This window comes from Ursus maritimus, unplaced genomic scaffold (assembly GCF_017311325.1).
Source record: "Ursus maritimus isolate PB19 unplaced genomic scaffold, ASM1731132v1 scaffold_32, whole genome shotgun sequence".
In the NCBI taxonomy this organism is placed as follows: Eukaryota; Metazoa; Chordata; class Mammalia; order Carnivora; family Ursidae; genus Ursus; species Ursus maritimus.
The window spans coordinates 30,713,671-30,730,277 of NW_024425786.1; the positions used below are offsets into that span (position 1 = coordinate 30,713,671).

The 16,607-nt window shown below is 45.0% G+C and overlaps 1 protein-coding gene and 1 non-coding gene across 3 annotated transcripts in view; one reads left to right on the forward strand and one right to left on the reverse strand.

The window, feature by feature from the left end:
- The window catches only part of ZMPSTE24 (zinc metallopeptidase STE24), a 38,934-nt gene extending 28,809 nt beyond the window's left edge, over nucleotides 1-10,125 (forward strand). Inside the window, exons 8-10 of one of the 2 annotated variants that reach the window (XM_040619327.1) lie at nucleotides 1,387-1,491; nucleotides 4,829-4,972; nucleotides 8,410-10,125. In XM_040619327.1, the coding sequence (XP_040475261.1) occupies nucleotides 1,387-1,491; nucleotides 4,829-4,972; nucleotides 8,410-8,634 (474 nt within the window). In that variant the 3' untranslated portion in view covers nucleotides 8,635-10,125. The remainder of the gene's footprint in view (nucleotides 1-1,386; nucleotides 1,492-4,828; nucleotides 4,973-8,409) is intronic. The other variant, XM_040619328.1, reaches the window with a different exon arrangement.
- Nucleotides 2,513-2,616, reverse strand: LOC121099871. Its single transcript, XR_005831612.1, has one exon. It is a non-coding gene; the product is annotated as a small nucleolar RNA U13 (small nucleolar RNA).
- Nucleotides 10,126-16,607: the final 6,482 nt, after the last annotated feature.

Below are 16,607 nucleotides of genomic sequence, written 5' to 3' on the forward strand. Positions count from 1 at the left end.
GCTACGCCCCCCACCCCCCCCCCCCCCGCCCCCATGCCCAAGCCTCGGTTGAAAGGTTCTCTTTTGCCCTATCCAGAGAGAATAAGCTTTTAGGCTCCTGCCATGGTGAGGGAGGAACATTTGCCTTTTGGTGTGGAGCTGGAGAAGGAATCTGGAACTTTAACCACTTCTGAAACTACTCTTACTCTTACTCAATTCTTACTTTAGGGCCTTACCCCTTTCTCCCAGTTCCAGAAGTACCTAGTGTTGTTAGTGCCCAAGCCCATTGCAGACTGTGTGGTGTAAATCAGGCTGGTTCTGTTTGCTCCACTGCTGGCTTGTGAGTCAGCTTTCTTTAGTCTGCTAGGTTTGTTCATTTGCCCATCTGCTTTCAGGCTTCCAAAATGTTGCTGTTGTCACTTCTCATGTTTTCCCCATCCATGTGGGTTTATATTTTTTTAAAAAGTCCCTTGACTATAGTTTTATTGGGGATTTTGGAGGGAGTAACATTAGTTGTGACTTGTGAATGTTCTTTCTGCCATCTTAACTTAGAAGTCTTGATTTTTTTTTTTAAAGATTTTATTTATTTATTTGATAGAGACAGCCAGCGAGAGAGGGAACACAAGCAGAGGGAGCGGGAGAGGAAGAAGCAGGCTCCTAGTGGAGGAGCCTGATGTGGGGCTCGATCCCATAACGCCGGGATCACGCCCTGAGCCAAAGGCAGACGCTTAACGACTGAGCCACCCAGGCGCCCCTGGAAGTCTTGATTTTTTAAATGGCAATTCATGGTGTATTGGGGGGGGATCATAAGTGCTGTGTGTATTTGTAGATAATTTGGAATATAGGAAAGATATAAAACAGTTAAACATCACTATAATTGTATCATATAGAAAAAACTGCTGTTAACATTTGATATACGTCCAGTTTGTTTTCTGTATTTGTGTGTTTTTATATACACATTCACATTTTTTCATAATTGGAATCATTATTTTTAGTTTTGTATCATGTTTTCTTCACCTAATAAACCATTTTCCCATGTCAGAACATAATTTTGGAAACATTTCTAAAGGGTTTACAAATATGGCTGTCATATACCTTTGTCATGATTTATTTGAATATTGTCCTATTGATAAAGATTTATATTTTTATCATTCTTTTTCCTAATCCAAATTAGACTGTAAGCTTCATGAGGTCAGGGGATGTCTGTCTTGTTCATGATTCTTTCTCCAGTACTTAGCCCGGTGTCTACCGTGGAGTGATTCAGAGACTTTTAAGTGGATGAGAAGTTTTGCACAAAAATCTGATTGTTTTCTTTAGTTAGACTCTAAGAAGGGCTCTTACTGGGTTAAAAGGCATAAACTTTTTGAAGGTTGTAATAATTTATTTTCAATGTGTTCTTTGATTTAGAATAAGAAACAAGGATGTAAAAATGAGGAGGTGCTTGCTGTACTTGGCCATGAACTGGGGCACTGGAAGTTGGGACACACAGTCAAAAATATCATTATCAGCCAGGTAAGTTGGGAGTGACAGTTCTCTTTTTATGGCACCGTAGTCAAAGGAGAAGTATGGCAGGCTGGAGAGGTGGCTTCGTCTCACGGCTCTCCGACTTAGTACTTGTGACCTCAGGCACGTTCCATAAGCTCTCTCCGTCTCCTTCCCTTATTTTTTTTTTTTTTTTAAGATTTTATTTATTTATTTGACAGAGAGAGGCAGCCAGCGAGAGAGGGAACACAAGCAGAGGGAGTGGGAGAGGAAGAAGCAGGCTCCCAGCGGAGGAGCCTAATGTGGGGCTCGATCCCAGGACTCTGGGATCACGCCCTGAGCCGAAGGCAGACGATCAACGACTGAGCCACCCAGGCGCCCCCTCCGGCTCCTTCCCTTATTGAATGGTAATACCCCCAAGGACTGAGGTCAGAGTAAATGAGTTAATGCATGTAGAGAGTTTGGAGTGGCATGTGGAAGCGGTGAGTACTGTGTCAGTGTTCAATGCTGTTACCACCGTTGTGGCCACCTCCAGAGTCACTCAGCTCTAGGAACTGCGAAGATCAAAAGCCGTGAGCCTTGATAAGCTGGACATTAAAATGCTTTCTTCTTGGGACGCCCGGGTGGCGCAGTCGTTAAGCGTCTGCCTTCAGCTCAGGGTGTGATCCCGGCGTTATGGGATCGAGCCCCACATCGGGCTCCTCCGCTGGGAGCCTGCTTCTTCCTCTCCCACTCCCCCTGCTTGTGTTCCCTCTCTTGCTGGCTGTGTCTATCTCTGTCAAATAAATTAAAAAAAAAAAAAAAAGTTAAAAAAAAAAATGCTTTCTTCTTAAACTTTTTTTCTCATTTACAAGCCACTATACATCTATTGAAGAGAATTGCAGTAGCTATAAAGAAGAAAATAACAATTCCTGTCACATTCGTCCCCTGGGCTGTAAATCAACTCTCTAATTGTCAGGCTCCAGGTGAAATAGCACTATATCCTGTTGACTGGTTCTGAGCAGGAGTGGCCTTACCCGAGTCTGAAGTGGGTGTTTTTGTTTTGTTTTCATGTCAGACGGGTAATGTGCTAAGGCTGTAAGAAGGTTTGAGGGAGGCAGATGTCACACAACAGCGTAAACATCCAGTCATCAGACTTATGAACTATAAACGGATCAGAAGTAGGTCTTTGTATTTTTTTAAAGGCCTGCCGGTTCTGGATGATGGTCTACATGGAAAGACTTGTGAGCCCCTGTGGGCCCTTCCTCTTGCCTTGCATCTTTCAGTAAAAAATGAGGTCCTTGGCTTGAAGCTAGTTGTATGGATAGATGGCAGTGAGTAAGACAGTAAATAAGTCCAAATCCAAGTTTGAAGTATTTAATCTAGGGCACCTGGGGGGCTCAGATGGTTGAGTGTCTGCCTTCGCCTCAGGTCATGATCCTGGGGTCCTGGGATCAAGTCCCATGTCGGGCTCCCTGCTCCTTGGGGAGCCTGCTTCTCCCTCTGCCTCTCTCGCTCTGTCTCTCATGTATAAATAAATAAAATCTTAAAAAAAAAAGAATTAAAAAAAAAGCATTTGGTCTAAAGAGGAAAATCACTGCTGCTTTCATGAAGGAAGGGGCCCAGTGGAATCAGGCTACCACGAGGTAGTGGGCCGGCCCCTGCGGTGTGGTACCTGATCCAGGGTGGGGTTGACTGCCCCTTCTGATAGATTGTGCACTCAGCAGATCCAGTGGGGGGATGTCTGGGTTGTTGACTAATGCATTGGCTCTACCCCTGGCACCTTGGCCACTTTGTTCAAGAGCCCTTGAGCAAGTCCTAGAGTGGCTGGAGAAAGAAGCTGACTGTCACCCACAGAGTAGGTATCTTCTCTACCTTACCGACAGCCTCCTTTACTGTGGACTCTTAGTGAACATTCACATTGGACCAAAGTGTTATTATACTCTGGGCTATTTTTTAAAGTTTTTCCACATGCCTCTTTTCTAGATCTTGTTACCCATCCTTCAGTTCATTCCAAGGCCCTGATCATTCAGCCAAACCATTATTTGCCCACTGCCAGTGATTATATATTCTTAGCTCAGGCCTTCTGTCCTTCCAGACTGAGTGGGCAATGAGATAGACTACCTAAAGTTTCCCTCGCTGAGAGCATTTCCTTCACCGCCGTCTTCAGGAACAGCCCCAAGTGATTTGTAATGCCACAGCAGTCCACTTTCAGCCGGTGCCAGCGTATTGTGTTATTTGTAAAATGGGCTCAAATTTTTCATCCTCAATTAAATGATTATAGGGAGCTCCCCATGAGTAAGGGTTGATTGAGGGGTGGCATACTGGGAGTATGAGCTATTTGCTCACTTAACTTCTCTCTTCAGGACATCCTTCGTTCCCACTTGCCTATATGCCACTTAGACCTGATGTTGGAGTGTGTCAGGGCATACCCGTTTCCTGGCCAGGTGGATCCATTCAGGAGGGCAGCTCAGACTGCAGGATCCTAGTGTCCCACGGTCAGGAATCGGTCTCTCGTAGGGCCCAGTAACAAACCAAAAGTTGTTTTTCAAAAGGCAAGTAGTCACTTGACATAAATGGCATGCATAGTTTATAATCCTAGGGGCCTTCCCTGTGCGTGAAGTTTTCTTGGAGCTTGTCATGTTGGACTCGCTGAGTTACAAGGACTGAATGGTAGAGCTGTTTGTGCTTCATCCTGGGCCAGCTGGCGAACCTTACGCTAAGCCCCACTCTAGGCTGGTAGCTTTTGAGTCATCTGGCACATGGTTTGGAGCAGCACATTCAAATATGGTACCTCTGGCCTCCAGGATCCTGACTGCCAAGGAAAAGAATGGTATTTGTTCTTCAACCTCACTCCAGTATCCCTTTACTCATATTTTGGTGCAGACTTGATTTTTTTTTTTTTTCTCGTTTATTGTTAAAGATACATCTACTTTTTTCTTGGACCTAACTACTCAGTACAGCTCCAGTGGTCCCAAAGAGTATTCAAGGGGATCTTGTTTTTTTTGGAGCTTCTGTATCAAGGTGAGGTGGAAGACCTCGTGTCTGATTATGATTTAGTGCAAACAAAGCCAGAATCCATTCTAGCCCTTTAACTTTTTACAGAAGGAAAATATTCCATTGCTATTGGCCACTTCAAACCCTCAGTCATAGGAGGCTCCACTTAAGCCTGTCCTTACAGAAAACTACACAGCTTAGACATTTGGGGAAATTTTATTTTTCTTTCTAGAATAAAACTATAAAATTACCTCAATAACCTTTTCTGTGATTACACTAACACCATTCTTAGAATCACACCATGATGTCTGATTCTAGTTTTTTGGTGCTTCTGATCCCACAGTGATATCACCTTAGTAATAAGTTAGAAATTTTGTGTCTTTCTTTCTAGATGAATTCTTTCCTGTGTTTCTTCTTGTTTGCTGTATTAATTGGTCGAAAGGAGCTTTTTGCTGCGTTTGGTTTTTATACCGGCCAACCCACTCTAATTGGGTTATTGATCATCTTCCAGTTTATTTTTTCACCTTACAATGAGGTAATGTATAATCGTTAGAATTTATCTCACTTGTGCCCTTGCATTTCAAATCTAAAGCCTTTAGGATAGTGAAAAAAGAAAGAAACAAAACTATAGTTTTAACAAGTAGATGAAACAAAGTCTTTTAGTCCCTAGATTAACTAGCCCGTCTAAGAAAGTAGCAGAAAACCCCAAGCCCAGATGAACAAATGCTTGCATACTGTTGACAGGGGGAAAAAAGTAGAGGACTAGACTTCAGTGCTAGAAACCTTGATCTAACGTGTACCTCAGGGACTTGGTAGATGGAGATTAACTATTGAAATGCTGTGTCCTAGATCACATATTCACCAGTGCTTGGCTGAAAATCTTCTGTGTGAGGGAATGAAGCAATGATAGTTGAGTATATGTATGGCTAGATATGGGAAGCTGTGTGACACTGTTGCTCTGATCTGTTCTCTGACTACCCATTTCAGAACAGCCTTAGGGGTCCCACCACAGGCCCTTTAAATCAAAACTGCGTGTGTTATGGTAAGTGAATTTTAAGAACAACCGCTCAGATTGCTCAGTCAGGGGACTCCATGCAGATGGTAAGGCACAGATTAATGAGACTATATTAACAAATCTGATGATGGCAGCATGTCATGATATTTGGTAAATTAAGTCAAATTAAGCCAAGAAATAATATTGGGGATTTTGAGATGTCTCCATTCAGAAAGATTCTTTCTTTGAGACAGGTTATAAAGATTTTAAGATAAACCAAATGAATCCTGTTTCTCCATTACAAAGGAGGAAGAGGTTAGGAAAGAAGAGTAGAGAGGACTACATCATATTTGCATAGCATTGTCCACATTAACTAACAAAGTTTTCCAGAGCACCGAGATTTATTACCTTTAAAATCTTTTTTTTTTTTATTGAAAATAATTATAAAAATGCCTTATGCAGTTTGTTACTGCTTAAGGAGGTTATAGAGACACTTTTTTTTTTTTTTTTAAGATTTTATTTTTAAGTGACCTCTACACCCAGTGTAGGGCTTGAACTTACAACCCCGAGGTCAAGAGTCACATGCTCCACTGACTGAGCCAGCCAGGCGCCCCTAGAGAACGCTTATGAACGATATTGCCATTTCTGTCTTCTGTCACAGTTCAGGCATGCCTTAAGGACAGTGAACTATGTATACCAAATGACCCCCGCTGCTTTTTCAGCAGTTATGCTATTTATTTAACTAATTTTTTTGTCTCTTCCTCACTGTCAGGCTGATAATCCTACTACTCTCAATGTGACTTTGCCTTACATCATTATCTCTGTCTAGTTTTCATCCTTAACTTACCCTAGATGGGGAAATTGGATCATCAGACTCGTTAAGGGGCGGTTACTAGATTCTGACTGATTCGTAGGGTCCTGTTCGAAGGCTAGGCGTGCACAGCATTAGTGGTCATGCTTTGTGGCAGCTAATTTAGCTGTGCAGGGGGTTTTGTTTTGCTTGTTTGCTTCCTTATACTGAGTGGTTGAGTTCACTTCAAAAACCACCTAAATAGGGGCGCCTGGGTAGCGCAGTCGTTAAGCGTCTGCCTTCGGCTCAGGGCGTGGTCCCGGTGTTCTGGGATCGAGTCCCGCATCGGGCTCCTCAGCTGGGAGCCTGCTTCTTCCTCTCCCACTCCCCCTGCTGTGTTCCCTCTCTGCTGGCTGTCTCTCTGTCACATAAATAAATAAAAAAAAAAAAAAAAAAAAAAAAAAAAAAAAACAAAAACCACCTAAATAAATGTAGGGCATGAGAGTAATTCGAAAAGTGATTAATCTGCAGAGATAATAGCAACTGTTTAAAAAATCTTAGCCCGGAAGATTTGTTTCAAAAGGACTAGATATTTAAACAAAAAACTTCTGCTTAATGGCAGTGTTTAAGAAGGCTTGATAGGAGGGACGCCTGGGTAGCCCAGTTGGTTAAGCCACTGCCTTCAGCTCAGGTCATGATCCCAGGGTCCTGGGATCAAGTCCTGCATTGGGCTCCCCACTGAGCAAGGAACCCCCTTCTCCCTTTGCCTGCCACTCCCCCTGCTTGTGCTGCCCCCACTCCGACAAATAAAATTTAAAAAAAGAACCCAATATGACATTCTTTCTTTAAAAGAAAAAAAAAGGCATGATAGGAAAGAGCTGCTTTCTTGGAAAGGTTGGGAAAATTGCCCTATTGAGAAGAGTGTAGAAACCTACAGCAGAGCAGGAAGGTGCAGGTATAGTATCTGCATAGGTTTTTACTTATGTGTTAATAAGAGAGTCAAAGAGGGGCATCTGGGCCTTCGGCTCAGGGCGTGATCCCGGCATTCTGGGATCGAGCCCCGCATCAGGCTCCTCCGTTGGGAGCCTGCTTCTCCCTCTCCCACTCCCCCTGCTTGTGTTCCCTCTCTCCCTGGCTGTCTCTCTCTGTCAAATAAATAAATAAAATCTTAAAAAAAAAAATAAGAGAGTCAAAGAACACTTGAAATCAGATAGGTCGATAGGGACCAACCACATAATGATTCTATCCTAAAAAACTATTTAAGATATAGAAAGAAATTGCAGGCAGAATTCAGATAATAGCTTTTTGAATATGTGTAAGAAGGTATTAGGAACTCCCAGACTATTTTGAAGCTCTCTGTTTGCCAGTGGCAGTGAGAGGCACAAATGAGAGACTTTTTTTTTAAACTTATTTTTTGTTTTAATGCTGAAGTATTTTAAGGTAAGAACTGGAATTCGTGTCATTCATCCTGAAGCACTCCAGTGTGCAAAGAAACTGTTTTTCCCTCAGAAATTTATATTTCCAAATGAAATCTGACTCCTTTGTAATGATCATCTTCAGTGACCAGACGTGTGTTCTGTTAATGCCGCCATAGCTCAGAACACTGTAGAAAATTCAGTTTTGAGGTTGTCATTAGAGGCTGTAGCCTCTTACGTGGAATTAGTGAGCAAGAATATGTTTTTATAGAGAAAGAAAGAGTCTGAATGGAAATCACCACGACCTAACTGTGACGCTGAGGAAGGTGGTGTGCGTGGTCTGTGGAGCCCCCGAGACTCTCCGTGCCCCCACCTTCTAGCTGTGCGACTCCCACCAAGTTAATTCACCCTCTGAACGTCGCCTTCCTCATCTGTGAACCAACAGTGAGAGTAATTACTATGTGGGGTTGTTGGGGAATATGTACAGTGCCTACCTCAGCGGCTGGCACATGGCAGATTCTTAAAAATTAGTCTGGTTTTGGTCAGAATCACATTCATTGGTATATACATCTGTTTCTAGTCTGTTTGCTTGGGGCGGAGGGGAAGCTCGAATTATAATTCCCCACCTTAGGTTCCCTAAATGTGAGTGATCTTTCTTTGGGCCTGCTGTTTTCTCTTATCCTGAGCTTAACTCCCCTCAGGCCTTGCTCATGCAGCCGACAGGGGCAGCAAAGAGGGGGCAGTGGTTAAAACCCTTCTGTTTACTTTTTCAGGTTCTCTCTTTCTGCCTAACCGTCCTAAGCCGCAGATTTGAGTTTCAAGCTGATGCATTTGCCAAGAAACTTGGGAAAGCTAAAGACTTATATTCTGCTTTGATCAAACTGAACAAAGATAACTTGGGATTCCCTGTTTCGGACTGGCTGTTTTCAATGTGGCATTATTCTCACCCTCCGCTACTGGAGAGGCTGCAAGCTTTGGAAAACTCAAAACAAGACTGAGGTGCCCAGGGTCTGCGACTGAAGACATTTCTGATTATTTCTGTCCTGGCAGCATGTTCCAGCTCTTGATGTTTTTAAAGTTTTTTTTTAAAGGGAAATTATTAAGTACAGAAAAACCCAGATTTAAATACATTTAATATCTCATGTCAAAAATGATTTTAATAATCCATTTCTTAAAACACTGGACGAAATTTTGAGGCTTAATGTTTTTAAAGGCATGGTTTTATCTTTAGCGTCTAATTTGCCATTGACTTTTAAAATTATCTGAGAAAATACAAAACTTGTTTTATTCATACACTTATATGGACTCTGCATATAATGTGTTCGGGGGCATATGTTTAAAAGAGGAACACCACCTCAGAGTCCTCTGTGTGAGGCAGAGACAGTGGTCCCAAATCATTGTGCTCATACCTAAGTCGAGATTTGTTTTTGCTTTCATGCCTTCGTGATCTAACGTGGCCAATCAGTGTTTGAAATAAGGACAAAAATAATCGGTAAGGCTGATGTTAATTAAATGAAAGCAGTGAGAAATACGTTCTGCTGTCCTACCGAATTTCTTGGTTCCCTCTCTTGCTTCACACTCACCAGGAGCTTCTGATAGTACTTTGAAGTTAGAAATTATGTTGAGAATGTTTTAAATCACTGGGTTTTGTTTTTGTTTTTAGGAAAATATCAGTCTTTATCTTTCTACCTGGAACATAGGGTCCCATTAGGGGTAGACTAGTATTTTTCAGAACATTCAGCTTTTTCCTCATTTATACTCTTTTATCCAAAAATAATACATCCTTTCACTAAGCAGAAATTGCCCTATTGAACAGGTTTTGCTATTTTTAAAGTGGCAGAATGTGGAAAGAAGAAAGGAAATGTTAAGAGACATAAGGGTGAAATACTGATGTTTCTCTTAAGGTATTTCAGGAAAAAAATACAGTTTTATATCTCTTTCAAGGACAGAAGACTTTTAGTTTTTATTTTTGTAATTGTTGTCAGGAAGTCATAAGTACTCTTTAATCAGGCCCGGTTCCATTTTTGAAAATTACAGTTCTTGACGTGCAGCTAATTTTTATTTTCAAAACAAATGTCATGAAAGATTTCCAGTTTTCAAAGCTGTGTGTTTGGCTGCTTCAAATCTCTGTCCATTTCCGGAATGAGAACTGACTTTGGGCCTAGAGCGCCCCCGCTCTGGTCATGTTTCCCTTTCGGGCGTTTATTCCAAAGCAGAAGCAACTGTGCACCTTTGGTCTGTCTGGCCGGAAAGTCTTACTCAGCTCATCTTTGGGTAATGTCTTTACATGGAAATACAATAAAAACAAAGGTCTAGCGTAGCACTGCATTATTTATTTCCCTACAGCTAAAGAGGAGCAGTCTTTTGCTTTTATCCAGCATCCTTTATCTGTGAATTCACGCTGTGATAACTGCCTTTCCTTCCTTCTGTGCCTTTCAATACCAATTTCAGTTCTGCACAAGTGAAACATTAAACATTGCCAATGCAGATTGATGGACTTTGTCTTTGATTTGACAAAACTGTGTGTCATTTGTTACCTGGATATGTGTTTATTACCCCAGAAGAACTGAGGGCTAGTCATGAAGTGTAGGAAGAAGCAGCCCCACCGCTGAGTGACGTCAGCGCCACCCTGTGCTGCACCCACACAGTCCTCTTGGGGGCTGCCTCCTGCTCCACTCCAGAGCGCCACTGGCTCTTGATGTTTCCTCAGAAGCTTCGTTTGGAGCCACTCCTCCATTTCCATCAGCTCAGATGGTCCTGGGCCTGTCTGGTCTGCTCCCGGCTGCCTCTTTGGACTCCTTTACCCGTGGCAACAGTAACTAGCTTGTTAATATGTGATTGTTTTGACCTAGTCCCCTCCAGTTTAGGGATGGCAGAGGCCTAGGGATGGCTGGACAGTACAGTAGGTTTCTGAGATACTGACCAATCAGGGGCAGGAGGAGAGAGGCCAGCCAAGGAAGGAGATGGCACTCTGTACCCTAATACGCAGTGGATATGCAGGGGGCAGGACGAAGCAGATCCAGGCCTTGGGTGAAAGGGCATGACCTCAGCAGTGTTGATCTGTGAATCGAAGGTAGAGTCTCCACTAAGGTGGAGTATACACTGCCTTTGTCTAACTCGGCCCTTCGTGGAAGTCTGAGAGCTTCTAGTAAATTTTACCTCTGTTTAGGATAGGAGCAGAGTTCCGAGGATTAATTCAATAATTTTAGTTCCAGTGATGGTGCCAGCTTGCCCTTGGCGTTTATAGTCTCACTGTCATCCTTAATCCTTTGTGTGGTATTCCCCTCCCTGAGGAAGCCTCCTTCTGCTCAGTCTTCTTCATCAGTCCTTCGGATTTCTCTGCACATACATGCTTTATGTTGTTTTGAGTGTGTTATCATCACTAGCAGGAAGCTTACTTAGTCCTACCTGAGAGCCTTAAGTTCTGTCCTAGGTGCTATACAAAGAAAATTACAGGGAACTTATATACAAAAACATATGTTCCAAGACCATGACGATGTGAGCAAGTAACTTGTGTATGAGGCTATACATAGATTTTGATGGGAAGGCAGAAATAACCGGTAGTGGAATGGTATAGTCCTGTGCAGACGACATGGATAGGAAAACTTCTGGGTTTTCTCATCCAGGATGGGTTCCAGGGAGCAGGATTTCCCAAACGCTTTGACCAGAGACAGGATGATACCCCACATTTTCTAAAAATCTGTGAAACCAGAATTGCCCACACCCGGTGAGCAGGACGAAGCCGGCATCTCGGTACCAACCTGTGCCTTTAGGTTAGAGCTCGTCTCTCGCCCTCTGGGGGATGGTTGATAAACAGGTGTAATGTAAGAGTTAAGATCCAGGGTTCTAGAACCCAACATGTCACATACCACTTACTAGTAAAATCTTGGGTAAGAAATGAGACTGAGCCTTCACTTCTCTGTCTGTTACTTAGCAAATAACGAGTCCCTACTCTGTACCAAGCTGGGCTCTGGGGGATACATTAGTAAATGGATGATAGAAAAATCGCTACCTCGTGGAGTTTACATCCTAGTGTGAGGGAGATAGACAATAAAATATATATATAACATAGTAAACAGTGATACATGTTTTGGAGAAAAAAGAGAGCCTGAGGTGCGCATATGTGTGGGGAGTGGGAGTTGCAATTTATTATTGTTTTTTTAAGATTTTATTTATTTTTTAAGTTTCTTTAAAAAATAATATTTATTTATTTATTTATTTATTTATTTATTTATTTATTTATTTATTTTAGAGAGAGCGCACACCTGCATGCAAGCAGGGGAGGAACAGAGGGAGAGAAAATTTCAAGCAGACTCAGCGTGGAGCCCAAAGTGGAGCTCGATCTGACAACCCTGAGATGACGACCTGAGCTGAAACCAAGAGTCGGATGCTTAACTGACAGCCACCCTGGCGCACCGGGAGTTAAATTTAAAATAGGGTGATCATAAGGTGTTGCTAGATGTAATGTCCAAACAGAGACCTGACGGAAGTGAGTAGGTGGTTTGCAGGACGCGGGTGTTTTGGGGAAGAACATTCTAGGAGGAGGGAATAGCAGCTATAAAGGCCTTGATGTGGAGGTGAGTCTGGTGTGTTTGAGAAATCCCAGAAGGCCAGAGTGGCTGGGATGGAATGTACCAGAAGGAAATAGTGGGAGATACAGTCAGAGAGGTAGGGATAAGGCAGATTTTACAGGGTCTTGTAGGCCATTGTAAGAACTCTGGCTTTTGCTAGAGTACAGGGGAAGCCATCAGAGGGTTTGGGGCCAAGAAGTGACATGATCTGATCTCTGTTTTAACAGGATCACTATGCTTGCTCTGTTGAGGAACAAGGGTGCTAACAGTGGACTAGTTGAGAGGCTCTTGAAATACTTCTGGCAAGAACTAAAAATGGTGCCTGGGTGGTAGTCGGGGTGGTTAGAAGTGGTTGGATTCTGGATGTATCTTCAAGGGTGAACCAACAGGATTCGCTGATGGAGCAGATACGGGGTGTGAGAAAAAAAGTAGAGTAGAGGATGATTGCAGTGTGTTTAGCCTCAGTAACTGAAAGCATGGGATTGCCATAACATGGGGAAGGAGGAAGGAGAAGGACGTTCTGGAGGGGCAGGTCGGCCTTGCACTGTGGACAGCGTAAATTTGAGATGCCTACCAGACTTCTCGGGAGATGCCGAGGAGGCAGTTGGAGAATTGGATTGATTTAAGGGGATAAGTCTGAGTTAGGGATGTAGGGATGGAATTTAAAGCCATGAAACTGAAGGAGGTCACGAGAGGAGTGAGAGAACAAGTGGTCCAAGGACAAGCCACATGGCCCCTGACCTTCATGTACAGGAGATGAGAACTCAGCAGAGGAGTCTGATGAGGACAGTGTGGGAAGCTAGAAGCCAGTTCAGACAACACTCTGTTCCCATAAAAGGGAGCAAAACTCTGGGATGGTAGCAGTAGGTAGAAGTGGGGTCGAGAGAGTTATTGGTTTTTTTAACGTGATGAATGGGGATACTACCTGTGTCACAGGGTTGCTGCAAGGGTAGAATGAGATCATGTTTGCAGGGGGCTTAGCACGATAGCTGATGATAAAAGCTCGGTAAGTGGTAAGTAGTAGTAATAGTTACTCTTAATAATTTACCTCAATGGCTATGATGTAACAGACGTGCCTGACCCAGCTGCAGTTCGGGGAGGGGGAGGGTCGCCAGAGGACAGGGCCAAGTTGTGAAAGAGGAGTAGGAATCCTCTAAAGAAGGGCAGGAGTGGCATCCCAGGGAACAGCAGGTACAAAAACATGAGAACATGGGGCATTTTAGGAATTGCAAGAAATTAGGAGTGAGAAATGACCCTGAAGAGGAAGATGGGCTAGGCCCAAAGGGGCTTGTGTGCCATAATAAAGCATAGGGATATTATCCCAAATAATATTCATTTAGCTAATAGGTATTAAGTTCTTGCTAAATACTATATATTGTTGAAAGCTCAGAGGATCCAGCAGTGAACAAAACACAAAATCCCCTGCCTTCATGGAGCTTACGTTCTAGCTGGGGAGACAACAGTATTTGTGGAATGAATGGCTATTTGCTGAACAAATGAGTGAAAAGGAGAGACTGACCAGGTTGGAGACGAATTAGTGATGGGGGTGAAAACTGAAGGAGTTAAAGATGACCCAGGTTTCAGGCCTGGGCATCTGGTAGGTTGTAGAACTAGTTACTGAGATGGGTACGCTGAAGAATGAGGTTGGGGGCAGGGCAAGTTCTTCAGTTTGGGACAGATTGAGTTGGAGGTCTTTATCAAATAAGGTAGGCAAAGGGGCTTGGGGTACATTTCTCCTCATCCACCTAGAGCTAGACCCCCTCGACTTTGGCTGATTGTGACCTCATGGGCAGCGTGACAGAGGTCCGTAACCAAAGCGACTGGTTGTGGGTCCTGTCACCCATCGAAGCCTTGTTCTGTAGATAAGAAACGAGCTCACCATTTATCCTGGGAATATTTCTGCACTTGTCCGGACCCTTTAGAGCAGCCTCTGGGCAGCTGCCCCACTGTTCTTGTGCAGTGCTTACCTGGCAGACGACCTTGTCAGCTTCTAAGCCCACCTAGTGCCACCAGACCGACGCCCGCTTCAGAAATTGCCAGAATCCCCAGCAGCCAACTCGAGACCCTGTTTGTCAGTCAAACAACAGAGCTCTGGCTGAAAGCCCTTGTCACTGTTGATTTTAGCAACGTGGGTTGGATGCTGGCCATTTGGGTTGGAAGATTAGTGACTTACTAAATGACTTGAAACCAAATCCCATCACCCAGACTTCCTGGAGCTCTGCCAGGGGCAGGTTTGGGACCCTGAGTTCTCACAGGCTCCGTTACGGAGGAGAAGCTGCTGAGCCTCTGGGAAGGAGCCGGGCTGACTCGATGCAGCGCGCAGTTAGGCTTCTTGATTGCGAAGAGGGTAGAGTTCCTACTTCATTTTCGTTACACCAGGCTTCTGTCTCTTGGTTCAGTTGGGAAGGTTCATTCTTGGTGAAAGGAGTAACCTGGATGCTGCGGGCCATTTGAGGACATGCCTCCCCACACAAGCTGAGACCAGATCCCTTCCTTCCTGGCATGATGACTGGTGGGGTCCTCCTTTCAGCATCCTGAACATACTGCTCATTTACTTAATAACTATTGAGCACTTGCTATGTGCCAGGCATGTTTTTGGTTTGGTTTTTGGTTTCAGTTTTGAAACTTTTTCTCTTTCAAATGTTTTCGTGTGTGTGTGTGTGTGTGTGTGTGTGTGTGTGTGTGTGTGTCTGTGTACCCTTAAGTGCTTAGCCAGTTTTAATGATACAATACCCTGTTCCCAGCTGTAGTCACCATGTGATTAGATCTTCACAGCAGGCACTGTTCTAGGTGCTGGGGAATGGAGCGGCAAACGAGAGACCAAAGTTGCTGTCCTACAGAGCTTACGTGATGTTGTTGAATAGTGACAAGTACAAAGGAGAGAGAATAAAGCACGGGAGGGGAATCTGGGATAGCAGGGTGGGGATGAGAAGGTCACTTTGGAGTAAAGACCTGAAGCCAGGGCACTGGCAGGGATGGGATTGTGGGGAATAGGCTCCGCAGGGGCACAACACGTGTGAGGCACAGCGTGTCTGGGGCTGCCAGGGCTGGAGTGCAGTGTAGATGTGAGGCTGGAGAGGCTTAGGAGAGTCTTGTGCAGCAGACTGAGGACATGGGATTTTCCTTGGTGAAATTCAGCCTCCAGGCATCTTAGGAAGGCTGCCAGGCACTCGTGCCTAGGAATCAGCAGCCGCCTTTCAGCCCTTTCAGATGTCTGAGTCATAGGAATGAGGGGTGACTCTGCCTAAGATTCAAAATCGTCCTCCGGTGGTGACGGAAGTCCTGCAGTGGACCTGGTCTCTGAGAAGTTGCGGAGAGGCACATGGAAAGCCCAGGGCCAGCACGTGCAGAAACCGCAAGGCGTACACTGGCTCTCTAAGCCCAAGGCTCCCCGCAAAGCAGTGACTGGGCCTAGGAAGGGGGTCCCCCCTTCCCTTCAGGTACGAACCGCCTCCCTGCTGCTCCCAGCCTCTTCCCCTCATCCCTGAGCCTGCTCCAGTAGCCACAGCAGAAGTGGGGCCTCCTAGGGGAGGCCTGGGCGGGGGGGCTGGGATGCTGTGATACAGGATTTGTCAAAGCATCGAGAGTGAAGCCACCTCTGTGGCCCTCGGGACTACCCTCCCCATATCTTTCCTGTTTGTCCCTCAGTTGGGATAGAGGACTGAGACATCACTAGTGTGTATGTGCATGTGTGCGTGTGTGGTGGGGCAGGGGAGGGATGACGGGGGGTGGGCTAGTGAGAGTTCTCTTCCCTACTGGTCGGAGGAAAAGGGTACCCAGCCTGGGTGGGGACCTAGTGCCACGTTTAGGGTGAGGTGTAGGAGGGCCCAGACTTTAGCAAATGCTTAGATCTCAGACTGGAGTCCTGTGCCTTCAGGAGGGGCTGGGGCCAGCAGAACGCTTCGTTTGGGAACAAATGCCTGAATCAATAACAGAGCACAGGGATTGGTCACTCCCTGAAGATCAAAAGCCCCCATGCTTGCGTGGGTCCGAGGTACCTGTCATGCCTTCCTGCTGCTCCTGCTGCTTGGAGCAGCTTTGCTGGCCTACAGAGCTGTGAGGCTGGGAGAGCACCCGGGGTACAGATCAGATCTGTCTCCCCTAGACGTCCGGAGCAAAAGCGGCGTGAATGCACGTCACTTCTGCTTTCATCATCCAGGTCCCACAGACCTGCGAACCCCTGAAGGCAAGAAGCAAGTCTTTCAGTCTTGCTCGACCAGCTCCCGCCCCAGGGCAGCATAGAGTGGGTGCTGGGCCCTGGCAAGACACTGGGTGTGTCCTATGGGCACGGCTGAGTCCCTGCCGTAGCCATATAAAGGCTGTGAAGGGATTTGCCCGAAGTTACACAGCAGGTCACCATCCTGACTCCACCCCAGGTTCTTCCCACAGACGTAACTCAA